Source organism: Indicator indicator, chromosome 7, assembly GCF_027791375.1.
Source record: "Indicator indicator isolate 239-I01 chromosome 7, UM_Iind_1.1, whole genome shotgun sequence".
Classification (NCBI taxonomy): Eukaryota; Metazoa; Chordata; class Aves; order Piciformes; family Indicatoridae; genus Indicator; species Indicator indicator.
Window position 1 is genome coordinate 12,120,009 of NC_072016.1, and position 26,956 is coordinate 12,146,964.

The 26,956-nt window shown below is 45.3% G+C and overlaps 1 protein-coding gene across 1 annotated transcript in view; it reads right to left on the minus strand.

Annotated features, from left to right (window-relative positions):
• ARMH3 (armadillo like helical domain containing 3) overlaps positions 1 to 26,956 on the minus strand; it is a 136,591-nt gene continuing 109,635 nt past the window's right edge. The window contains exons 25-26 of the mRNA XM_054382060.1: positions 8,655 to 8,771; positions 1 to 2,290 (exon numbers count right to left, since the gene is read on the minus strand). Of these exons, the coding sequence (XP_054238035.1) occupies positions 2,198 to 2,290; positions 8,655 to 8,771 (210 nt within the window). The 3' untranslated portion in view covers positions 1 to 2,197. The remainder of the gene's footprint in view (positions 2,291 to 8,654; positions 8,772 to 26,956) is intronic.

Consider the following 26,956-nt stretch of genomic DNA (forward strand, 5'->3'; position numbering starts at 1 on the left):
TTGTATGTACATCCATTTACAGTGCTTGGGTCAGTGTGACACGAGGACGTGTGTCACAGTCCTCCCCAGCTCAGTCTTGTGTGAGGGGCTGAGCTTAGGAGCAGCTCCCAGTCACAGCCTGGGCTTCCCAGTTCATCCCAGCAAGGGAGCACCGTGGGGCCCTCAACAGGCAAGCCCAGAAAAATCCCAGAGGCTGCCGAGGCAGACTCAACCCCCACTCTCTTGTGCATCTGCCTAGTCTCAGCCCAAGCAGGGTCAGAGAAAAGGAGACACAGGGACAGTTGGGTGACTGGATGTTCCAACAGCAGCAGTGATGCTGGGGCTGCATCTCAAGGAAGCAGCTCAAGCCCCCTTTAGAAGAAACTCCTTCCCCTTGGAGGAGAGATCGTCTAGCAGGGGCTCCCCACACATATGGACAACATTGTGATGCATTTTCACTCATTTTTCACTGGAGAAGCTGCCTCCTTCTACATGCCCTGGCCTGTTCTCAAGCAGAATGATTTTATGGAGCCTGCTTGCTCTCCCACACGCTGTCCCTCTGACATGTACACATTTCTACACATTTGCACAGCAGAAAGCAAATAAGAGCCTGGCTTAGCTGATAAAAGCCAGACAATTCCATGCTGAAGCAAAGTATCCTCTGTTGGGAGAAGCCAGTGCTCCTAAGGAAAATGTATGGGCTTCATCAGGTGCTGTGCCCAGAGGGTGGCCAAGGGCACAGCTTTCAGTTCCCTGTGCTCATAGAAGGTAAGGATGAATCATTAACACAATTATCACATTAGCATGAATAAGCCTTGTCTAAAAATGGTAGTAAATGAGCAGGACATTCACATCACTCACAGTACTCTAACCTAGGAGGCTAAGAGTAGAACTAGGCACTTTTTTCCACAAAAAACGTTTTCTACAGAAAAAAAAAATTAAGAAATGGATCTGGGATGTAAATAACTTCTTTGCTTCAGTCCATCAAGTCAGGCCAGATGTTAGCATCACTGGTGGGAGCTAAAAATGCACAAAGAGGGATTGGGTGTTTATGCTGCATATTCCTGAGACAGCCTGACACAGCACCTCTGACCGGGGCACCTTTGAAACACTGTTCCTGGAACAGAAAGGTCTACTTGTGTCCCAGAACATCCTCCTGGAGCTCCTCCTCAGGAAGCTGTGGTGGGTTGAAATTACCCCCCAACCAATTTGAGAGAATTACCCCACAGAAGTTCTCAGTAGACTGCAGTGCTAGAAGTGGCTTGGTGAAGAGGGAAGAGCAAGTGAGAAAGTGAAGTTAACTATTTCTCCATCTGCATTTTAATTGTGTGCTGCACACCAGGGGACTTCTTACTTCTTGAAGGTCACCAGGCACTTGCAAACAGCTGCAAGGCAGATGATCCTGTGAGGAAGAGGAGGATTGTCGCAATGCAGTCTCTGGTGGGCAGTAAGGAGAGTGGGGGGGAGGGACTCAGCCTGTCCCATGAAAAAGGAGTATCTAAAAATGTTCCTCAACCTTAGAAACAGCAGAGGTGAGCTGGGCTACCAGAAGTCACAGTGACCCCAGGCAGAGCTGGTCTTCAGTTTGACACCCCATAGCTTTGCATACTGGCTCAGACAGAACCCTGTAAGCCAACAGCCTCGGTGACACAATTTCTCCTTCTCAGTAACGCGATGCCTTGGTTGGAGTGACACCTTCTGACATGAGAAGCCAGCAGTGAGCAGGGCATGCTCCTTGGGGAAAGGTTTTCTACCCCAAAGCCATTCCTGCATCGGCAGGAGGGCAGATTGATCCAGGCTGAGAGAAATGAACAGCCCTCACCTGGGATCACAGCTTCCCCCACAGAGCAGATGTGAGATCTCAGTGCAGAATTGTCTCACGCAGCTGGACCAGTTTTATTGTTTTGCTTGTGAGCTTTTCCCAGCTCTGCTGCAGAGGTTTCCAGTGCATCTTCCCTGGGGCTGTGGAGGGAATCTCCCATTGCTACGTCACAGGAACGGCTGCCAACCCCCATGACACCTTACAAAACAGCTTCCTCCTCAATGTGCCAATCATCCCTGCTCAAACACACGCCTGTCGGATCAAACACACAACAGCAAGGCTCTGCCCTGCAAGAAATGCAGTCCCTTCTGCAGGGGGAGGGCTGCAGCTCTGTAGTGTCCCTGCCCAGGCAGGTCCTGTCTCTGCTCAGCCCTGCGCAGAGGCTGCGGCCCTGCTTCAAGAGATTGTAGAGAATTCCTTCAGCAGCAGCTCCTGGCTCAGCGTGTTGAAAGCAAGGTTCTTCCTCACGTTGATGCTGATGGACCGAACCTGGCAGAGGCAAAACAGAACATTTTAACCAAGTGACTCGTCCTGGCTCCCTGTAAGCATGTCAGCTTTGATGCTGCTGACCTCCAAGTTCAGCCAGAAACCCTTTGGCATGCTGCTACAGCCCCAGAGAACTTGCTCCTGCCAGCTCTCACTGAGACTCCAGCTTAGCAAGATATTCCTGAGGATTAGCTGGCTCCTGGAATAGCAGGAATTGTCTGTAGTGACATCCCAGCAAGGAGAGTCACAGAATCACACAATGCATCAAGTTGGAAGGGGCCTTTAAAGGTCATCTTGTCCATCCACCCTGCAGCAAGCTGGAACATCTTCAACTAGATCAGGTTACTCAGGGCCCCATCATGTTTGACCCTGAATGTTTCCAGGGATAAGGCCTTAACCACATCTCTGGGCAACCTGTTCCAGTATTTCACCACTCTCATTGTAAAGAACTCTCTCCTTATGTCCAACCTAAATCTGCCCTGCTCCAGTTTCAAACCACTGCCCTCATCCTATCACTACAAGCCCTTCTAAACAGTCAATTCCAAATCAGACAGGGATGGGAGAGGGTGCTCTGTGTGGATGCATGAGCAATGGTACATTTCCTGTTCTTGGGCAAAGTGAACAGAGAAGGGAGCACTTCCAGGTTGCAAGCTGGAAGAGCATTTTCTACCAGTCCCACTAGAACACCATCCATCATTCTCTTGGATGAATGCAGTGCCACAGCCTCTGCTCTGCTCCAGAACCTGCAAAGCCAATGACAAGGAGTCAAGGAAAGGAGAAGAGCCATGCTGCTGTGCTGTGAACACAAATTATCACCCAAACTGTCAGAAAACACATGGGGTCACAGCCAGCTGTTTGTATTCTGTGCTGAGTGCCTTGCACTTGAACCTGGCTCACTACCTGTCTCTGAAGAAGAGACACCTTTCTCCCTCAACAATTCCTGGACTTCTGGTCACCGGCAGAGTCTGTGAGGAGGAGCTGGGCAGCCCTGTAGTGCAGCAGCTTCCCTTCCCCCTTCATGCCTGCAGACTGGTTGGCCAAGCAAACAGGCCCCAGACTGGGCTCAGTCTCAGCTGCACTCAGCAACCAGAAAACAAAGTCAAACATGATCTGTGTCAGTGACTGTGCAGCAGTGAGAGAAAGCAAAACTGACACAAGCTCATCCAAACAACAGGATTACAGTTCCCAGAGACTTGGAGCCTGTGATAATAAGGTTGTTGCTGACCTGGTTAGTGTGCTGTGCTTTTTAAAAAGCACTAGGGGGGGTGAATTATATAGAAGAAAAATAAGGAATCCAACACTGGGGGCTGGAAGAGCAAGTTTATACTGCTGAGAGTTTCACTCACTGCCCTGGTGAGAAATAAAAGCAAGGCAGAAAGCTCCCAGAAATGCAAAATGTGTGAGAGTGGGAAGCAAATCGAAACATGGAAGGTTAACAGGGCAGGCTGTGCAGTGAAGCCCAGTGAGCCCCACTGCACAGGCCCTAACAACTCCAGCAAGTCAGCAAAGATGTTTGCACTTAATGACAGAATACGTACGCTTTATAGCACTCACAGAAACCACAAACTCTCCTTCATCAGGATGTTGGCAGAGGCCCCATGTGTCTTCATTGCCTTGGAGCACCCCCTCACCTCTCTTCTCTGGCTGTCTTTTGACTTATTCCATACTGCAATGGTTTGGGATCATGTCTTGTCAGAGAAGCATAGGTTATAGCCTGCGTTAAACACCACTGCAAGTGGTCTCCAGAACGCTGGTTTGCATTGGGCTGTCTCCCTGCCAGGAGACAGGAGCCACACTGACAGGATTTGGTCTCAATCATGCTAAGTGCTCCTCAGCTCAGTGATCCAGTTAGTTCTGACAAGAGGAGAACCACATGGCTAAACAGATGTGGAGATTCCTCTGCCCTGGAGAACATGACTGCCTGCAAAAAAGGGGCAGATGCTACGTGCTGGGTAAGCCAGCATCCTTACCCTTACTAGAAGCATTTCTATGGGTCCCAGCAACAGAAAGTACGAGCAGAAATGAGCTCCTGGTTCCAGCAACTGCTGGTAGGGGCCAGGCACCAGCAGTAGAAGGTGCCCTATACACCAAACTCTCCAAGAAGGATGTGGTAGCAGCCTCTACAAGCCCAGAAAGGGAGACTGGAATGGCATTTGATGAGGACGCTGAGCTTAGCAGAAACTGTAGCTATGGGGTAGAGCACAAGAAATTAAGCCTGTTCAGTTTGCAAAGAGAAGGTTTAGCAGAAGTAGTGCAAACACTCTCCAATATGTAAAATGAGGTCAGAAAGAGAACAGTGAGTAATATTGCTCTGGCTCCCCAGGGATGGGGCAAGAAATACTTCACTTAATTTAAGATAAAGAAGATTTGCACTGGAAAAAAGAAAATACTTTTACCCATATGTGCTGTGAATCAGCGGAGAGGATCACCTGGGGCCAGTGTGGAGCTGTTTTCACTTAAGGACAGCTTTAGGATTCAAGAGAGATTAGACACAAACTTTGGTCAAGAGCAGTCTAGATGGAGTCAGCTTTGCTTTAACACAAGTTGGGGAGAGGAGCGGGCATGGTAGCAACACACAAGATGACTCCTACACTTCTACAAACCCCTGCCCAGCATTTCTTCTGCTGTGAGAAAGCAGGCAGCTCTGAGCCAACCATCTTAAAAGGTAAGAACAGTTCAAGTTAGAGTTAAATCAAGTTATCCCTAGCACCAGGGCTCAGCACAGGGAGTCAGAGCTCATCTCCCTTTTTTGGGTTGGAAGACCAGACACTGACACAGGGAAGTGTCAGCCTGTAACAAGGATAAACTTCAGAAGCTTCCTGCAGTCTGGCTGAGCTGCTCCATCCACGAGGCTCACCCCAGGACTCCGCCTAGCTTGTGGTGCAGCCGGCAGCCCAAAAATGGCTGCCAGCCTGGAAGGTACCAGAACTCTGTAGAGTCACTTATACAAGGGACCAGAACCAGCCTCAGGAAGTGAGCTGAGAGCTTTAACATTCATTGTGCAAGCAGGTGTAAAGCAAAGCAAGCATCCTCTCTTGCTTCTGTATGGAGCACACTAGGGCCAGAGACGCTTTTAAAATTGTTTCCTCCTTTTCAGCAGATTGGATCACATTTAACCTACAGACTCTGAAGAAATGGGAAATGCACGAGATGCTGACATCACCTGGAGAACAATGAGCAAATGAAAGAGCGGATGGAGTGGTAGCATTAAGCATGTGAGGAAAATATTCAGTTCCAAGTTTCATGTCATTATAGCTGGACATGTGCAACACTGTACAGACACTCCTATTTTGCAGCAAGTCCCATCAATTAAACCTGTTTCCAATCAAGAAGCAGCTCTTCAGAAATTTGTACAATGGGAAGAAGGTTTACACTGACTACTACATCTAATTAGCAGTCAAATTAGTGTAATTTCCCCTGCAGAAATCAATCCCTAATCAGACTATTTTGAGACTCTGCTGAAAGCTATTCAACTGCAAAGACAGGGAATGCTTTGGAAAGATGCTGAGTCTCTTTCCACACATTCCTCCAACTGCAATGCGAGGGTCCAAAAGCTCACATCCAACCATTCATTCTATCAAAGCAGCACAGATCCCAAATGACATCCCTAAGAGTTCAAAGGAAAAGAAATGAAAAGTGGTAAAAAACTTCCTAACTTCCTTCCTTTAGCCCCTCAAAGGCAGCACACCAGGCCAGAAAATCCAGCTGATAACACACTGCACATCACCTTCCACCACAATGTGGCTGCAGTATCGCAGGCCTTTGAAAGCTGCTTTGAAAGGGGTCTGGGAGACGAAAGACAATTTTTCTTTGGGATTAACAAGAAAGAGCAGCACTGAGGCAAAGGCAGAGAAGTGAAGCAGTGCATTAGCGAAGCACGTCAAAGGAGTGAGAACAAGATTTCTAAGCACAAAGGAGCCAAGAGAATGGCTTGGGGAAGTTCCTGCTCACCCACTTAACGGGAGCACAGAGAGATGAAAAGGCAGCTGAGAAAGAAAATGGCTCCTGCATGTCATTCCCCACCAAGAAAGATTTGCTTTAGTGCAGTCACACAGATAGAGGTAAGAAAAACCAGCAGAATCTGGAAATAATTGTCTGTAAACAGATCCTGTCCAAGGAGACCTGATGGAACCAGCATGAGTTTGGAAACCATACTAGAAACCTGTAGTTCACCATCAGCCCGGGCTCCTTTGGCAGAGCCCATGAAGAAAACTGCAGCAACTTCACTTCATTCTGCTGCCTCCATGAAATCCTGCAAACCTCAGCAGTTAAACACAATGCACTGGGTAGGGGGAAACTACCCAACATCAGAACAGGAACAGAAGGCAGAATAAAGCCTCACAAAAAGGAAAACCAAGTCAGAAGAGGATATGGGGAAGACAAGGCAGACTAAGGCCGTTTGGAACAAGTGGTAGGGGGAAACTACCCAACATCAGAACAGGAACAGAAGGCAGAATAAAGCCTCACAAAAAGGAAAACCAAGTCAGAAGAGGATATGGGGAAGACAAGGCAGACTAAGGCCGTTTGGAACAAGTAATGAAGCCGTTACTTACTCTGCACCTAGAGTAAAAAAAACAGTGTGGAGGATGGGAGGTCAGCTGGGTTTGCTGAAGACAAATCATGACATATCAGGTTGACTTCCTGCTGTGTTGAGGGAATGGCTTAATGGAAAGCAGGGGATTTTCTGTAGCTGTGAGTAAAGAACATTTAATAGGGTCCCAATTCTCAGGGCATCTAGAGAAATGTGGATTACACAGATTCACAACTGGGTCAAATCAGCACATTTAGACAGTAATTATTCAGGCTTTCATATGCTTTTGAGGAGAGGGACCCAGGGGTATGTGGACAGGCAATCTTCAGAAGGGAGTTGAGGAGGGACTGGTTATGCTCAACAGATAATGATACAAAATTGGGATTTTGTAAATACTACTACTACTACTACTAATAATAATAATAAATCAGGCTAGGAATTATTTGAGCTGAAATCTTTTGTAGCTGTGATGATCTCAGGACTGAGAATGTCATTTTAATCAATTGGCATGATCAGCCTGAGTTTCTGCCAGGCTAAGTGGAAAGTGGGGCATGCAGGAAGCTGAGCAGTCATGTGGCCAAGAGGCTGGGGAAGGAGATGCTGGCTGAGGCGGGCAGGAGCCCTTGGGACAGAACAGATGAAAACAGAAATATGAGTGTGCCTTATTTGCAGGGTACAGTAAAAGGAGAAGCCTGTGTCACAGGAAGGCTATGGCCAAATTTCTTCACATGCATTCCAGATATGGTATCAAACAGCAGGGCAGAGAGACAAAAATGGGCAAAAAAGAGCACAGAAAAATTGCATGAAAGCGACTGCAAGCAGCTTTGCTTGTGTGCTGCTCAATGTCAGTGATGGAATGACCAAAAAATCCCATTAAAAAGTATTCTGTAGAAGAAAGCAAATCCATTCATGTGTGCTTGCTCTGGAGCAGAGTAGACAGAAGGAGGCATAACATTCCCAAACTCGTGCAGACTCGTGACGGAGTGGGCAGGCACCAATTACTCATCAATCAGCAAGGACAAAGCTGGGAGAGAGAATCAGCTCTCAAACTGATGGAGAAAGCTGCCAGAGTTAGAGATCTCTCCCTTTGCTGGGGCTGTAATGATTCAAAAGTGAAGAAATCCAGGCTCCTCTCAGATACCAGCAACTACAAGAACATTCCTTCCTTGGTGATGTGGACATCAGACAAGAAAATGTTCCACTGGGACTCCCTGGAGCAGGGTGAGCAAGCTGGTTTGCTGGAGAATATAAATACCAACCCAAATTATTTGGACTCAGTTTTGTCTTTGCTATATTATTTTTGTGAGTCTTCTCCTCTGACAGAAGGAGACATTTCAGGAGAATGGCTTTTGCTTTCTTTGCTTGGGAACCCTATTTTGTGAAGGATGGAGGAAAGCAATGAGCAGGCATGGATCTCAGCAGCATCACATATTCTGCTCAGTCCCATACTTGGTGGTCCCCTTAACAGCAGCACAAAGGCTAAGTCTCTGTGTGTGCTAAACCAAAAGTGGTAGCAGTCAGGTTCTCCACCATGCAAGTCTGCCACCACAAAGCACAGTGGATCTCCATGGCAGAAGAGACAGACTGACCAGCTGCTGGTCTGAGCAGTCTAGTGGTTCCTATTCTCAGCCACGTATTTCTGGGCAGGGAGCTCCAGAGGGCTTTCAGATCTGCTGAGATCTGCAGAGTCTGTTCAGATCCTATTCCTGCCTCGTCTTCAGAGGCAGCCCAGTGGAGTAACACAGCTGCTCTGCTATACCCCCAAGTGTACTGTCCAGGCTGTAAGCAAAGGCTCTGGTAAAGGGTTGTTGATTCTGCAGAACCAAGGCAGCTTACCAGCTCTTTGAAGAAGGCAGCCTCCTTATGCTGCTCCGAGTAGCGCTCGTACTGGTCCAGTCCGTCCTGCAGCTTCAAGGTCAGCGTGTCATAGTTGGACCGCACCACTTCCAGAACCTGCCACAGACAGCCAAACACAGCACAGGAGTCAGCAGCCACATGGCTCAGCAGAGAGCAGCAAGCTTGATGTAGATCACGGCTCTGGCACTCATTTTTGCAACGTTCATGGCTTTAGCAGCCAATATTTGGCTCATGGCTAATATGACAGAGGTGGCCTCTGAAGTCTCCGAACACCAGTAAGGAACAGGACTCAAATTTGCAGGATTTCTCCATTCAAAAGAACAGTGATGAGCCAACATCTATGACTGGAGAATAAATCTTATGAAGAGCAATTGAAGGAACTGGGGCTGTTTAGTTTGGAAAAGAGGAGGCTGAGTGGAGACCTCATTGCTCTCTACAACTACCTGAAAGGACATTGTGGAGAGGCTGGAGCTGGTCTCTTCTCACAGGTAATTAGTGACCGAATAAGAGGGAAAGGCCTCAAGCTGCAACTGAGTTGGTTTAGACTGGACATTAGGAAAAAAAATTTCACAGCAAGAGTGGTCAGGCATTGGAATGGGCTGCCCAGGGAGGTGGTTGAGTCACCAACCCTGGATATGTTTAAGGTGGTTTGTATGTGGTGCTTGGGGATATGGTTTAGGGGTGAACCTTGTAGAGTAGGGTTCTTGGTTAGACTTGGTGATCCTGAGGGTCTTTTCCAACCTGAATGTTTCTGTGATTCTGTGATAGCAGCAGTTTTCCTAATACTATTATGTCACCAGGAGAAGCAGACATGATCTCATTAAATTAAGCAGCTAATTACCACCCACATGTAAGACAGCAGGCACTATGCAAACACAGGTTAGTCTGACTCCATGGCCTTTCCAATGCCAGGAGCAGACCTGCCTCCTGGCTTTCTAATCACCATTCACAACCTGCTAAACCACCAGCTTCTGCAGCTGCTCAGGTCAGCTTCCATACAGAGCACTGCACTTCTCTCCTGACAGGAGAAAGCTTCTAACATACACTAAGAGAAGACCAATCCTGGTACAGACTCTGGTTTGGGAAACAGATGGAGACACGAATCCAGGTCTTCCTGATCAGGAGGCATTGTATTACTTGCCTTCACTGCAACCAGAGCACTCCAGCTTAAAGTACTGCCTTGATCTGCTCCCAGCACTGGGCTATGCTTGCAAATTCATAGTTACACATCTCTGTTCTATTGAACTATTCATTTGCCTAGCTAGGGAACACCAAGAGGGACTCCCACAATGCTTTTTAGCTCCAAACATTGCATGGACACACACAGTCCTCAAAGCATTTGTGAGATGGAAAGTAATGATAGTCTTCCTACCAGGAACTATATAGCTCAGCACTCCTGGGCAAAACATATGCTGGAAACAATTCTCTTAAACACATGAACTTCTTTCTTAGGTAGATACTATTTAATCTGATTGCTAAATAGAATATCAATGTCTGAAGTTTGCATTACATGAGCCTCTGATCATGAAAGGTCCTAACCAAGGGGACTACATACTATAAGGTGCAAAGTAAAAGGGCTCTGGCCCAAGGCATCACAACTCAGAAAGATCCTGTGAAAAGCACTGTAGATAACAGAGACCAGAACAATAAGGAACCCTTCTACTTCTCCTCTTGTCCTCCTAACAACACAAATACTACCCTCGATTATTCTTTTAGGGGGTTGACAGCTCCTTCATTTACAGGACTGAATGAAGTCCTTATGTCCTTTATTCAAAGAAACCTACACTTGCTCAGAGTTCCTACAAAAGCTTGTTTCTCCCAAACTTTGCATTTGGCAGTGGTGCACAGAGACACTCAAAAAAATCCCACTGAGAAGCAGGTTAGGACCTGAGGTGACAGAAGCCACATGGCATCATCCAAATGAGGACTGAGTGTAAAAATAGGTCCCAAAGTAGTTCCCAAGTGAGATGGTTACACAGCAGAGTCTCCTGGCAGCTCAGCTGTCCTCCAGCATTGCAGAGGCAAGCCAGGGTAGGAATCAGCATTCTGCAACATTATTTAAGAACAGCCTGTCAGTGTCCTGCTGTTGCAAGAGAATGCAGCCTCCTCTCCAGTGCTCATTTGCTAATGCTGTTTGTCAGCTCCACTGGCAGAGAAGAAGACCCCCCTGCAATGATAGCCACTGCCAAACTCAGCCTGGCCTTATTCCTGTTTGCAGGAGCTGCAAGAAGTATCACAGAGCCAAGAGCAATGGTGAAAGAAAGCCTCCTGGCCACAGAAATGATTTACTCTGGGATGCAACTATCCACCAGGGATGGGGAGTAGTATAATGCACCTTCTGAGCAATAAAGAATTTATCAGCTTGTATAAATCAGAGGACTATCCTCCTGTCAGTCTGAGGAAGCAAGGTGACCAAAATGAATAAGCTGCAGGGGAGAAACCTTGTTTGAAAGGTGAGGAGTAGAACAGGCTTCTCCAGCAGTAACTCAGAGTGGGGGCATTTTACCCAGGGGTACCCCACTCCCCCAGAAGCCTCCCTTGGGCTCCTCTTCACTCCCCTGTGTCCTCATGCACAGTGTTATAGGGGTGTCCCCAGACAATGGATGTACACACTTCTCCATGAAGAATGAGGATTCCTCCTTGCTAGCTCTGAGTAGACAGCTCTTCAGATGGCCAAAAGAAGCATCCCCAAAATATGGTAGGTGTAGTAAACTCCAAGGACAGCAGTGAGCTCTGTAAGCAGTACCCTTTAAATCAGCCTTCCCATGCCACCTTTGAAAGGCAGCTAAGAACTCAGTTTGATACTCTAGGAGAAGGACAGATAAGGAAGAAGATGCCCCAAAGTCTCTGCTGTGTTACCCACTGCTTAACGGAATCTCTGCACTGAACTTGAGATGAGCTTATCCCTTTAGCTACACATTTTCATTGGCTCCCACTCCTTATGTCCTTTAATTATGAAATAGAACTTAAAAAGAAAGGGTAAGTTTAGAATAAACAGCTTCTCCTCACTGTTTGATAATTTCCCTTTCTTGTTGCTGCTGAGAGGAAAAATGCTACGTGGGATTTGAGATAAACCCACTCACAGATCATTTCACTTCATACCTTACAATGGATAGAAACTGTTACTGAGATTAGGACCTGCAATCCCTGAGATGATTCCATCTGCTCTTTAAGAGGTAGCTGCTAGACAGAGCAGAAGTTAAAGAGCAGCAGAAGGTATTAAGAGCACCGCACATGAAGGTTTGAAAGGCATCAGATTTCTACACAGATGACAAAGATCTGCATCCTCTGTCTAACAGAAGATTGTGTGTTAATCACAGAACAGCAGGGGCTGGAAGGCACCTCAAAAGATCATCCAAGTCCAACCCCCTGCCAGAGCAGGATCACCAATAGTAGGTCATAGAGGAACGTGTCCGGGCAGGTTTTGAAATGTCTCCAGAGAAGGATGTGTTAGCAACCTTTGTCTTTCTTACACACTGCTTGGAGTGTTGTTCAGGAAAACTGCTGCAGGAAGAATGCCTTTTTGAGTTAAACATGAGATCTTTATCTGCACCCTTCTGTCAGAGGAATTTAATTTTGAGATTAAAGCCTTTCTCCTTCAAGGTCTTGTCCAGCCTGGCCTTCCTGGAAGTCTCTATGGAAGACTAGAAAACATCAATTCCAAGATGGTGACGTATGAATAACTTAAAGGAAGGGAGTTTTAGCTGGACATTTCCACACAAATTTTAAATAGGTCCTTCAGTTTTTAAAATCTCACAAGCCCCTGGAAGAACACCACATCTAGTGCCAGGCAAAATGGACTACAGATGACTTCCAAAGAAGTTGATGTGACACTTCTCAGAGTGCAAGGACAATCATGCAGGGCAAACTGTTTTTTATAAAAAAAACACTTTACTGGAACTTTACAGCGGAAAAAAAAAATCAAGTGAAGAGCAGTCACAACCTAAACCTTTTTTTGTAGGTTACCTTAGGGGGATCAGAGTCTTTAAAAAGCAGTGTGACAGAAGTGAGCAACTTGGACATGGTCAATACAAGACAAGTGAAGCCTGCTGAATTCCTTTCCCACAGTTACCTGTAACAGCCCTTGAGGCTACATTTGCTCATTCACTCCGCTGCAACAAACCAGAAGCCAGTGAAGCTCCATCACTGTAATTTAAAGATAATTTGCTATCCAATTAACCCCCTGCCCCACCATTCTCTGACTGCTTTTCAAAAGTTCCAGAGAAGCGTTAGCAATTCAGGTCCCTGCGTACGTGTCCCCAAACCAGCGCTTCAGGAGCTGCTCTGAATAGCAAGTGCCTTCTGTGGCACTCAGACTTCAGCTTCCTCCTGTAGCCACAGCTGCCTCTGCCCCATAATTCTCCTTCCCCAGTATCACCAACAACCTATGAGCAGAGGTAACGTATCAGGGGGCTGGCTTCCAACAGAGGGGCTCAGCTCTCTGCAGCATTTCACCTGAGCCATGCTACTGCACCCAAAGGAACAAGATTATTTCAAAGTTTTGGGCTCCTTAGTTTGCTGTATCTGGTAGCTCATCACTCCCTTGCAAACTGGATGGACAACCTCCAGAGGGTCAACAGATTCTTGTGGGCACAAGCTCTGAAACTGGTTCCCTCAGAACAACTGCCCCACCCCCAAATTTTCCCCATTCAAGCCAGCCCATGCTTTGCTGTGCCACTCTGCACACTGGCTTCTTCCTTACTGACTGACTTGCTGCACTCCCTGAGGAGAGACCAGACCCTCTTGAAGAGCATGTCCTGGGGAACCAAGGGAATCACATGCAGCAGCCCCCAGTCCCCATCCTGCCCAGCAGAACACAACCATCATTACCAGCAAAGGCAGAGATGAATCTCCCCTAGCAATGCAATCTAATGGGCAACACACAGAACACAGCCCATCTTTCTGGCAGACTTCACTGCTTAGCAATTTCTGAACTTGTAGAATCCTTCATCACCTGCAACTGCAGTCTCAGCCTTATTAGAACATAAAATTAGGGAGTGCCACCAGTTTATGCCACCCAGCAAAGGACCTGCTGGTAGGTAGGTTCTGAGACATGCATGGGTAATGATCGAAAAAGAAAGGAAAAACAGAAGCAAGAAGCAAGGTCTCTGAGCTGTTGGGTTTTTTTTTAATCAGCATGGAAAAGGACAGGAACACAACCAGTCAGTACCACCTGGACCTTGCTAAAGCATCTCCATGCCCACAAGACAATCATTGCCTACCAGGACACAGAAGCAGCTGGAAAAGAATTAACTGAACGATCTCACATCAAGCAAAAGGCCAAACCCCCCCAGCCCTAACAGTCCCCAGGTTAAAATGCATTTAATCCCCACAACAACTCTATGTCACTCACAAGGGTGTGGTGGGAGAAGGCTCTCCAGATGAGGCCTTGCAAGCCCCCTCAGGGCTGAAAAGCTGGGGACGTCTGTCCCAGCTTGCTGCAGCAGCCAGTCTGTGGTGTATGTAATGACAACCCATGACCAGTGCTACTGCACAGCTCCAGCATAATGGCCAAGGGCAGATGAAGACAGACCAGTATGCCTTTTGTCCTCTTTATGAAGGTGGTAGAGTGCCTGCCACTGACTGTGTACTGAGGAAATTACAGCAACTTCACCCCTGAAACCAAGCCCAAGATACCAGGAGCAAACCCAGCAGTCTGTCCCCTCAGCTCAAAGGGGAGCTGAGGGAGGCTGTAGGAAAAAGCATCAGGGTTTCCCTTTTCTAACAGAAACCTGGTGTGCATTTAACACTGGAGTCCTCAAGCTGGCTTGTTTGCTCCAGGTTTAGTTCAAATCTTCCCCTTACTCTTCCTCATTAATCTGTACAAGCAACTGATACAGTCCCTGAGTGCTTCTCCTGGTGAATTCAACTGAATAGCAACATTCCTCATTGTAATGAAAATGCTGCTGCCACCTGGACTATGAAAGGGCTATTGCCTCTCCATAATAAAGTGCCAAATAATTGACATACATTTTACAGTAGTATCTTCCAATTAATATGGAAAATGTTCTGGGTTTTGTTGTCTGGATTTTTTTTTTTCCCCAAATGGCATCATGCTTTTTATAGAGCAACTTAAAGTTGCTGATGCAGGCTGGAGTCTCTGCTAGAATTAATCAGCAGAAGTGTCACAGACAAAGCACATAACTAAATAATTACAGGTTATATAAAAAGCCACACACACAGCTGCCACTTTTCCCAGCAAACTCTGCCCAGATCCCCTCTGCACTCATCTCCTTCTCCTTTTACTCCTTTGCAGGCTGCAGGAGCCAAGTCCAAAGGAAGGATCCACTACAGTGCTATATACATGTGCTAGAAGCAGCTGCCATTCATGCTGGCTTCAAGAAAAGCAGCACAGAGCTTTTGTCTGACCCAACACACCTTTGCAGCTGGCCTGGAGCTGATGCTTCAACACCCTTCCTCACCTCCAAAATGATCAAGTCATGACTATTAACTCCATGTTCATGAATGCTAAGAGGAAGAGGACAATGTTGCTATGACAATCTAATAACTCAGACTCCCAAGACATGCTGTGCATACAGCACACTTCTGTGGATCCAGAGGATGCAGAGTGAGTCTGGTGTATGTAGTGGGAAAGACAATGACACTGGCTTGAAACTTTGTCATTCCTGCTCCAGTGCCCCAGATGTCCTGCATCAAGCAGGTGCTGTTTGTACTACATGCAAGTGAAGGATCTATGACCCTCTCCTGCTGTGGGCTGAGAGCATGAGGCTGCTCAGACTAAGTCTGTAAGACAGCCCCCACCAGCTCACACCACTGTCACTCTCAGAGTAGGATGCAGCACCATATAGGGACATTTTTCCAACAGTAAAAAGCTGTTAGCCCAAAAGATTAAGTGACACTAACCAAGGGCAAATTTCTCCTCTGAAATATGAAAACAGGACTGCACTGATGCAGATGTATCAGCAGTGCCGGACAGTAAGACACAAGCAATCTGTTCAAATCACAGCGGGGGAGAAATGCCTGCAGAGGTGGGCACAGCTTTCTATGAGCCCCAGTATGGCACTGGGCCACAAATATATGCTCCATTTCCTGACTGTGGAGAAACAAAAGCTGAAGGGAGTCATGAGTGTCTCTTGCTCAGTGTCTGGAGCCGGACAGATGGAGAAAGCTGAGCAGCACACAGCAAAGATGAGTGAGCCAGGAGGTGAAGTTGCCTCACTCTGCTTTGCACTGCTAAGGTGGGGGCAGGGACCCCTTTGACCAGTTCCCACCAGGTTACTCAGACACTCTTGTTTTGCCTATCTTCCTTTGCTCAGCTCACTGAGCATTAGCCAGGATACACTGTGTCTAGGAGCCCAGGAGCAAAGAGTCTTTGCCATCAGTTAGCCTTTTGTCCCTGCCAGTCACTTCTTGCAATCCTCTGTGCTCACTGCACAACTCTGCTTACAACCAAACACGGGTTAAAACTAACTCTCAATCTCCCAAATCCTTCCTAAGGGCTGCTTTTATACACTTGCAGTGAAATGTTATTGAAATCCAGGCCTTGCCTGGATTCTCTACACAAGGTAAAAGGCTTTGTTCATACATAAAAGATTATTATTATTATTATTATTATCATCATCATCATCAACATCACAGAGGGACATTTCACACCACCTTCTCCTAACAGCAGTCATTCTGTTGGGCTTAGATGATATAGAGGAGCTCAGATGATGTACAGGAGCTCACAAAGATCTGTGATCTTTAAAGGAACAAGCCTACAAAGTTGAAAGTTTCTATCCATGGAGTGGGAGGGTTTAGTTACAGTCTTTCTCCTCTGCCCACAGGTGCCTCTTTTAAAGAGAAGTAATTTAGAAGCTCACTCAGAGGATGACTGTCATTGTCTGAACTCTGCTGGCAGATATGGTGCCCTGTTTTGGGATGAGATTTAGTCATTGCAGAAATGTTTTAAACCCACAGTCCATTAGAAGCCCTACAGTATTCAACTCTCTTTAATGGTGGGCAAAGACTCACTGATGAAACTGCTCTGGAAATCACACAGCTGTCAGAAACACCCTGAAGTCCAAACTGTTACCAGCTCTATCCAAAAGCAGCTGTAAATGCACAATGTGATGCCCATTCCAAGCTCATGTGGGACAGGCCTTCACAAGACTCAACACTTAAGAAACAGAAAGGCTGCAAAGAGGGACAAAGGCAAATAACAAGAAGAAACAAGTGGCCAGAGAGACCAGTTACACACAGAGCTTCTAGGGGAATTAATTTTTAAGATGTATAAACAAACACAAGACATTGATGGGGTGGATAACCCTTGACATCCTTGTGTAGCCACCACCAGGGATAGAGAGTCCTGTGCTACATGTATGACACCCCCTGAGCTCCAGGAGTCAGTTAAAAGCCTGCTCACCTCACCAGAAAGGTTATGCCATGAGTACTTCTGCTTCAGAGTAATTTCAAGAAGTCATGTCTACACATATGACAACTCCCATAGGTGTTAAATGCACTTTGCTCAACTCATTTGGGTTTGCAGCACAAGAACAAAAATGCACTTAGCTCACACTGCTTTTTCTCCAGACCAGCCTGCTTTTCTAAGTTTCACAGGATGTTAGGGGTTGGAAGGGACCTCTGGAGACGATATCGAGTCCAACCCCCCTGTCAGAGCAGGACCATAGAATCTAGCACAGGTCACACAGGAACACATCCAGATGGGTCTTCAAAGTCTCCAGAGAAGGAGACTCCACAACCTCCCTGAGCAGCCTGTTCCAGTGCTCTGTGATCCTCACAATGAAGAAGTTCCTCCTCATGTTGAGGTGGAACCTCCTGTGCTGTAGTTTATATCCATCACCTCTTGTCCTATCACAGGGTACAACTAGAAGAGCCTGTCCCCTCCCTCTTGACACCCAGCCCTCAGATATTTATAAACATTTATTAAATCCCCTCTCAGTCTTCTCTTCTCCAGACTAAAAAGCCCCAGGGCTCTCAGCCTCTCCTCACAGGGCAGTTCTCCAGCCCCTTAATCATCCTGGTAGCTCTCTGTTGGACTCTCTTGAGCAGATCCCTGTCCCTCTTGAACTGGGGAGCCCAAAACTGGATGCAATATTCCAAAGATGGTCAGCGAGTTTATATTAATCTGCATATCCCACCTGCCACAACGAACCTGGCAGGCACTGTGGGGTCCTGGGTGCTCTTCCCCAGGCTGCAGGGTCTGAAGAGGAAATACAGGAGGCAATTCTGTGCTACTCAAGGCAAGAAAATGAATTCAGGGAGTGTCTGCCAAGAGAACGAACATCCATGTACCGCACAATGCTGGCACTTCCAAAGCCCAGGCAAGGAAAAAGAATTCAAAGATTCTGAAACAAATCATCTTTAAAATTAGCAATTAATGAAATAAGTATCTTCCAGAGCAGACCTTTAGATTTACATAGGGAAATCTGTCCAAAACTGAATGAGGCCCAGCAAGCTTGCCCCCTGTTAGAAATGTTGTGAGGAGAGCCAGCAGCATAAGGAAGGGCAGGATAATGGCAGAAGCATAAAACCACGAGAGAGAGAGATTTGCTATTTTGGAGTTATTACAGCCCATTTTGGAGCTGTGAACTCTTATCTCCAGCTGGTGGCATTTATGAAAACATTTCTTACTGCTAGGTATGTAAAAGCACTTGCAGCTCTGCCAAGGCTCGAATGCACTGCAGACAGCTATGGACTGGACCGTTAATTTTTTTATTTCCCTGTGGTGCTTACAATTAACTTAAGTGCTGAAATGTGATGGGCTGTTCCAGGAGAGGCTCTTTATCTACCAGCTGCATGCTAGCACAGCAGTGAATCATCTGCTGTCACCAAAGCATAAGACAAGGGGACAGGAACCTCCTTATGCTCACTGAGCATATCCCACATAGATGAATGATGTGATTTGAGTACAACCTTTGGTGCAATTCTTTATTTACAGAAGACCTTGTCCCCCTGAACATAGAGATTTAAAGAAAATAAAAATCACCAGCAGTTCTCCAGCACCAGTTAATTGACCAGTAACCTTGGTGCCCAAAATGAGATCAAAGTTGTGATCTGCTGCTCCAGCTGAACTGAGAAGCCAGGACACAGACAAAGCTGCTGCTGCTGCTGCAAAAAAAAAAAAAAAAACAAAAAAAAACCAACAAAGACCTAAAAAATAGTAGTTGAAGATTTTAAGAAAAGTCTGAAAAAAAAACTTTTTTAGGTCCAGTGGCCAGAAAGCATCCTGGCAAATGTTGAAACTCAAATACACAATTTTCAGTTCAGATTGTCTCAGCAAAGCTACAACAGGATCCCTAAAATACACATGGGGAAATTCATTCCTAGTAAACAAATTCTAATTTGCCCAGAAGACAGCTGGCTCAGAAACAAGGCTGTCTAGAGAACAGATAAGACAGGGTATGCAACAAAAATCTTCCCATTCAGTCAAACCCCAACAGGAGCAAGCAGACTTCCCATTTCAAAGAAAGCAAAACCTAATCACGTCCAAGTGAGAAATCAATGGGGACTCTTATTCTCCTTATGGTCTAACCAAAGATCTGCAGTCACAGAGAGTTTCCAGAACTGTATCAGCTGGTCCAGTTCACAGGAATCAGTGGAGGATCCAGAGGAGCTTGTGCTCCTCACACAGCCAGCGTGGACTTCTGTAGGATATAATGCTTAGAGACTGACTCAGGAAAAAAAAAAAGTCAAAACTCACCAGAACTCTGACTTGAAGATCAAGTCAAATGAACAGAGGACACAGACACTCCAAAAAAAGCTTTGGAGCTCATCAGGCATTTGTTTGTTTGGGGTTTTTCCCTCCTTTTTCCTTCACAACAGCTAGCACACAAACAGCCTCTCTGGATTGTACTATTACAGCCCTGGGTGTGACACATGCTGAGAAAATGTAGATGCTAATCTATTTTTTTTTTTAATATTCACAAATCTTGTTAAACTTGGCTTGCACAACATGAATAAATTTAACTAAAGGAAATAGCAAAACTGAATAACAATAGACTAAAAAAAATGTGGTCACAAACCAAGTGGATGCACTATGTTTAAAATAAGACAATACAGGACATTGCAGAGAAAGACCCAGATGGAACTGGGGCAGGAAGGAATGCCTTTGGAAAGGGAAAGCTTAGAAAGATCAGTTCCATAGCTCCTACTTACATTTAAGCAATTGAACAGTGACAACAGAAAGCCAGCTATTAATTGCATAATGGAAGTGATAAAAGGCAATAATTCAGTGGCCTAAGGAGATGCAAGGAAGCCAAGAAAAAGGAAGTCCAGAGCTCACTTGCCTAACTGATCACATGTGGAAAACACACTGAAGTCCGTTCTAAGATGGGGAAAACAAAAGCTTTTGAATACAAGCAAGAAGTCTGGATAGCCAAGAAATCAGATAAACAAATAACTGTTTGATTATCTAAACTATTTTGCAGCTCCACAGTCTTTCTGAAATAAGGACACTGGAACCAATACCCAAGATTTAATACACATGCTGTCACAGACTTATATGGTGACAACACAGTGTTCCTGATTTATTTTTGCACTCTAATAATTTCTAATTTGTTATTTGCATTTTGACCACTGTTGAGCCTTGAGCCAACATTTCCAGGCTTATTACAGTGACTCCAAGAGTCTATTCCTGCATGGCAACATCTAGGAGACCTTCCTACAGCTTAATGACTCTAAGAGACTTATAAATTCGATCTGCAAAAATGCCTTCTAAAGATGCAGCCCAAAGTAAGTAGTCAATTGGTTAGCTACAAATAGCTCTAGCTGCAAATAGCTAGAAAAGCTATAGTAGCACTATGCTAAGATAACCAGCTAATAAGGAAAGGTGGGCAGTGCTTGGAAGTTTGTGTGACTCAACCCACATAAAAGTTGTAGTTACTAAGGCTTTTGCAGATCTAGAGTTGGAACAGACAGCTATAAGATGGTAAATGATCCTTAAAAACAGAAAATCTGTCTTCTCTAAGGCTGCAGTTCCAAAAGTGGCTCAAATCAATCTAAGTGCAGGTCACAAAAGGCAATACAAAGTCTGGAGTTCTTTCTTCAAAGGCACTTACTGCAGAGACAAGACACTTGAATGTGCAACTCAGAAGTCTCTTTGTTCTGGACACAAGAACTGAGGGTGCTGGTGAGCAGGCACAGTGCTACATCAGTAGTAATTGAGAAGGTGAGAAGGAAGAGATGAGTGTCCCCCAGACACTGAGGATGCAACTGTGCAAGTTAAGTTCGTAAGAACTGTGACAGTGATGAAATTCTTACCAAGACAATGGAATCAAATCTGTCCCAATTAAGTGGCTCCTCACAAACCCCAACCACGCTTTTGGATCCTACTCTGCACTGCACAGCTGGAGGAGAGGGAAAGCACAAAGTCTGTGATGAGAGCAGAAATAAGAAAACCAAATAATTTCTGATATGACATGCTGAAGGAGTGAAGCTTGTTAACATTTTAACTTGTTAAATTATTCCCTTTTGGGCTGTAGGAATGTGTCATTCTCTTTAAACTTCATCTGGGCAATGACCAGAGCTGAAACAGAATGAGACCAGTTATGGTTGGAAGCATTCATGGACAGCATAGAAAATGTCTTTTGCTTTTAAAAACAGAGCTGCTTAAAGTTGACTGCTAAGTTGATTCAAAAGGAGTATCTAAATGGTTATTGGGTCAGCTGGGAAAACAGAGGCTACTATCCAAGATAATCATTACCAAGGGCTGATGAGATGCTAAACATTGTGAGGTGAGACACTTGTTGAAGAATAGAGAAGTACAGGACAGCTGGCCAACAGACAGTCAGCAAGGCCAATCTGAGAGGGAACAGAGGCTTGGGCATGGACTGCACACAGAAAACAGGTCAGAGGTTTCTGAGAAATCAAATGGTCTGCTGCTTATTCCTGCCCTTCTCAGGAAAAGGAGACCATGCACATTCTCTGCAAAAAACACAGAGGTACCTAAAGTTGCTGACAGAGCTGTTTCACAGTATTTTCCAGTCATTTATCCAAGATAATAGCTGTGTTTCTGAGGAAGGATTCCTGCCACAGTTAAGTGGCATCTTGCAAGCCAAAGGTATTTGGAAGACAAAAAGGGCTTGTGTGCCTGGGAACTCAGTGTTAATTCCTGCAACATTTGTTCTGTCTATATCCTTATGACATCAGACCTACCACCTCTTCAGCACCAGCCTTCTCACAGTTCAGACACTCCCAAAACACTACAGGAGACAACTCTCTTCAGACTCTATGGCTGAGAAGAGACTGAAAAGAAGCACCTTACTTGTATCAGAGTGACTTACCTCCACAAAGGTTCAGGTACTGGAATGGCAGGAAGAACGTGACACAAAGTGGAGGCCAGATAAGATTACTGTCTTGGCTCTATGCCTGCCATTGACATTCAAGGAAAAGGTGACTTGTGCTGGCACTTGTCCCTACTCTCTCCAAAGGATGAAAAGAACAAAGCTTATGCTTCTTTTCCAAGGCACCTTTAGCTACTGAGTCCTCAAATTGAGCTAATCAGTAGGCAGAGCAGCAAGCTGGAGAGCTACTTGTCCACAATGCCTGCCCTCTGAATCAAACCCAGGCACCCTTTGCTGTCACAGCTCTGAACTGAACCTGCTGGCTATAGAGGTGGGATATATTTGTACATACAGCACTACTGAAGACTTAGGCAAAGATGAGACCATCCTCTTGGGGAGAAGGAGCTGATCATCAAGGCTGCCACTTTCTCTCTAAATTTCTCTTTTGCCATATTCCCAGATAAGTACCTGCAGGATCTGTAATGGAAATATCATCTCCACAGTAATTTCTGCAGTGCTTGAAGGACACCATTGTTCTACAGCCTAAAAATCCCTGCGTGAGGATTTAGTGCTTCCAAGTGCCTCCTGGCCATCAAACATTTTCAAAGCTATTAGCTCTGATGGATTTTTGAATAAGGCTCAAGGAAGCCTCTCACTCAGTATTTCTTATAAGAAAAAGGTAACTCTGACCTGATGATAGAATAAAAATTGCTGAGAAGGAAGAAGAAGAAGAAAGCCCACACAGCCCACATTCTCTGCAAGCAAGGAAATGAGATTTGATTTACTCTGTAATTCTGAGGTGTGTTCAATTTCAGCTTGAACTTCTACTGATAAATTCAGCTTGGCTGAGCAATGTCCCCAGCAAAGCCTGTCCAAAGCAATATGAGGTGATCCACAAAATGACCTTTGAAAGTGAAGGTTCAAAGCCTCGGTGAGGGGTTTAGCATATTTTTGCATGTTCAAGCTATAAGCCCGTGTCTTCCAATAAGATACAGGAAGACAATATGAAAAAGTAATTAGATCCAGTGCATACACAGCTCCTTATTGCTGCCAATTAATCAGTTTATTTATTTAGTTCACTGGTTAAATTTCCTCTTACTATGCAGCAGAGAACAATTCTGGGACTATGTTTTCCGTGATTCAGAGGGATTAGATGACGAGCAGAAGTCACTCACTTAAAGGATTTAGGGGCTTCAGTTCAGGGATTAATAACTCAGCTTCTTTTTCTCTGGATTTTAAAACCACTAATTTGTGCTGCATCAGTTGGAAGTTTTATTTGCACAACTAATTTTGTTCTAATGGGAATCTTAAACTCTGCTGTTCCCAAAATGCTGCTGCATTGCCTTCTTGATATAATTCTTACGTCTGAATTTTTGACTATATTTAAAGAGGATTTCGTGCTTGCAGAGCAAATTATACCTTACACTAATATATACAACCTCAAGTTCTACTTGACTTTTCGTAACTATCCAGGCATAAAGTTGAATAGTTCCCTCAGGCATTCAACACCACTTGGAAGGCAACTTGGGTGGAGGCTTTGGACCAGGTCTCTTTGTGTCTCCAACTCAGTCTCCCAGTTCAGAGATGCTCTACAAAAATCCAGAGTTTGCATGCATTTGACCACACAGAAACATATCTTTAAGGTGGGATAAACCATTGGGGTTCATTCTCACCTTTGGTTAACAGAATAATTTGGTACCATAGTTACCCTGCTGAGAAAAGAAGTGACCCAAGTTGAAGAGGGCCACAAGTCTTTGTTACTCTGATCTTACAGTTCTGAGAATCATTTACAAAGGGAATTTCTCAGTGAAATGGTGCTATAATTTAACCTCAATGTTTCTATGCCTTTGGGCACCCAAAAAACGAATCTGCAGGTTGAAAAATTCAGACACTTTAAAGTCTTTGGGTTTATTGTCAATCTACAGTAGCCTGAACTGGCTTGACTCAGGAAAGACTAAATTCCTCCCATATGCCTTTTTAAGGACTGACTTGTGACTGTGATGAGAGTTTTTGTTTGGTGCACTTTTATAAATGGCAGTAAGTACAGCTACCCACCTTGTCTACTGCTTCTAGAGAACAACTGCCAGCTACAATCAACTTGGAGAAAACAAGAGGGCAGGCAGGGCCAGCTGCAGCCACAGGATGCATCATAGCGCCAAGCAATGGTTGTGTATTAGGAAAGCTACCATGGTTCTTCCTTCTCATCTCTCTCAAACATGTCAATGGCACTAATTAGCAGGGTATCCAAGGCACCCAAAGGCTACTAAGAAAGATGTCCCTAGTGCCCTGTTAAGGTCCAGTTCCCAAGATGATTACTGAAGCTTTAGGAGCCTGCTGAACTCTCCCGGTTGTGAGCCTCCAAAACTGTCTGATTTTCAGAAAGAATTAAAAGATCACAAGAGCTGCAGAACTGAGAAAAGCAGAAAGGAAGTAAAGTGACCTACTTTATATTCTGCTATCACATGTCGAAAGAGCCAGGATCATAAAATGCCAGAAGAGGCACATGTAAAGGAATCCTCTCAAGTGGGTGTGCTGTCAGCAGCCTGATGACACACAGCCCCCCATGGAAGAAACAAGGGCAGGGAAAAACTCAAGTCAAATACCGTGGCAGAAAAACAATTCAATACCCATAGAGAAGGGAACATAGAGAGTAAAAGAAGGCTGTATCTGAAATGCTGCTTGCTATTACCCTAGCAGGCATGAAAGCATTAAAACTTCTGCCAGGGAGGGGCATCTAGCATCAGAACGATCTGGTTGTCTTTTCCAAGAGCAAGTGGCAGAGAAGAGCTGTGATCTTAAAGATTTGGTAGATAGTTCTGCAGCATCTGTCCTTGAGTTAGTAACAAGAGGCAAGGCATAAGAATCCACAGCAGTCTGCAAGCACCTGGGTTTGACTGTGTAAGATTACTGGAGATATGGTTCAAACTCTAGAGTCTGGATTCATCTTTTAAACCATGTTTATTGGATGTTTTAAAGTAAGGCTTTTTGTGAGAGTACAGGCAAATTTTTTTTCTCCTTCTTTTTTAAAGGCAAACGCTATCAAACTGAAATTCTCCTACTCCCCAGATCTGACCTGTGAGATTTTTGCATCATTTTCGTTTCTTAAAACAAAGCTCAGGATCAAACCAACTGGCTATTTTTCTTCTTAAGCATCTTAACCTGACCTGTTCCAAACCCATCACAGAAAAAGCTCTCCCTGACATATATAAGCTGAGGTCACACTGAGTTATGATCTCATGTACAAAACCCATGGCAGCTTCAAGCCATGTCTCTCAACAGAACAGTTACATATGTATTTTAACTGCATTTCACTCAAGTGAAGGGTTTCTGGATGACAGGGAGGATGAGGGACCAGGCTGTGCCTCAAGCTAATAATGTAGCTGACAAGACCCTAAGTTTCTGATAGGACTTAACAACTGATTTTGTGATGAGGAACTGGGGACAGGAACGGTCAGCAACCAACTTCATTATGCCACAATGTTTAGCACAACATTAACTGCTCAGCCCTAGCATCACTGAGTCCTAGCTCTGGAACATCAGCTTAGTAAATCGTGACAGATGTGCTTTAGGACTCAAGCAGTCCTGCAATATTATCCCTCTGGGCACTACTAAGGGTGGAAAGCTCAGCAAGAACTGGATGATGTGGGAAACTGTCATCAGCTGAAGAAATTAAGTTTGGATCATGTTAATATTCTCCCCTGCAAAAAGTGTGTCATGCTCAGGTATCTGAGAAGAAGGCTGAGATGAGGCATTACAGTAGCTTTTTTCTAATACTTCTTCTGAGAAGGGGAGGTTAATCCAGCAACAGACTTAAGTTTCCTTTCTGTGCCTACAAAGCGACTTGTAGGTGGTACTGTAATTAAATAGGTCCATCACTTAAAATAGAAAAGCACATCTTTATAGCTGAGGTGAGAACTAAAGAGACTATAGTGAGATGCTTCCATCAAGTTGCTGGTTTTCAGGAGCATTACCAACAGGGTAGAAACTTCCCAGTACAGCAGCTTGGATGCTGTCAGTCAGGCAGTCTAAGTTCCAGCTGACAACCTTGGCTCCCTCACAACTGCACATTTCTGTTTCCATCAGCTGGAAGATTGTTCCTGCCCTACTGTTTCAAGAAATTCTAGAAAAAGAGTACCTTCTTACAAACAAGTTGCAGCCTTAAAGAGCCTACACTGTAGCTCACAGCTACCCTTTCTAAGAAATGAAGGGGACAAAGACGACACCATCAGGTGCAACTCCATCTAGATCTATGTTCTGTGTTACATAAATTCACAGAATCACAGAACATTAGAGGTTGGAAGGGACCTTCAGAGATCATAGAGTCCAACCCCCCTGCCAAAGCAGGATCACTGAGGGTGGTCTGCACAGGAATGCATCCAGGTGGGTTTTGAATGTGTCCAGACGAAGGAGACTCCACAACCTCTCTGGGCAGCCTGTTCCAGTGCTCTGTCACCCTCACTGTAAAGAAGTTTCTCCTCATGTTGAGGTGAAATCTTCTATGTTCAAGCTTGAACCTGTTGTTCCTTGTCTTATTATTGTGCATCCCCAAAAAGAGCCTGGCCCCCTCCACTTGAAACCCACCCCTCAGATATTCATACACATTGATCAGATCCCCTCTCAGTCGTCTCTTCTCAAACAGCCCCAGGGCTCTCAGTCTCTCTTCATAGGGGAGATGCTCAAGTCCCTGAATCATCCTTGTGGCTCTCCATCGGATTCTCTCCAGCAGGTCCCCGTCTCTCTTGAACTGGGGAGCCCAAAACTGGACACAGTATTCCAGGTGTCTCACCAGGGCAGAGCAGAGAGGGAGAAGAACCTGATAAACTTTAGGGTGACAGTCACAGCAAACATTTCATGCAAGTTGGACAGGTGCCAGACTCCAGCAAACCACCAGTATGACACAGCTGAGCACAGGCTATAGTATCTCGGTTTGAGGAGAGGCAGAAGAGGACTGAAAATGGGAGACTCAGTCATCTCTTCACTCTTCCTTTTAAACATTCTGAAGGGGAACCACTAGCAGTGCAGGCTCAGGGCAGGCTC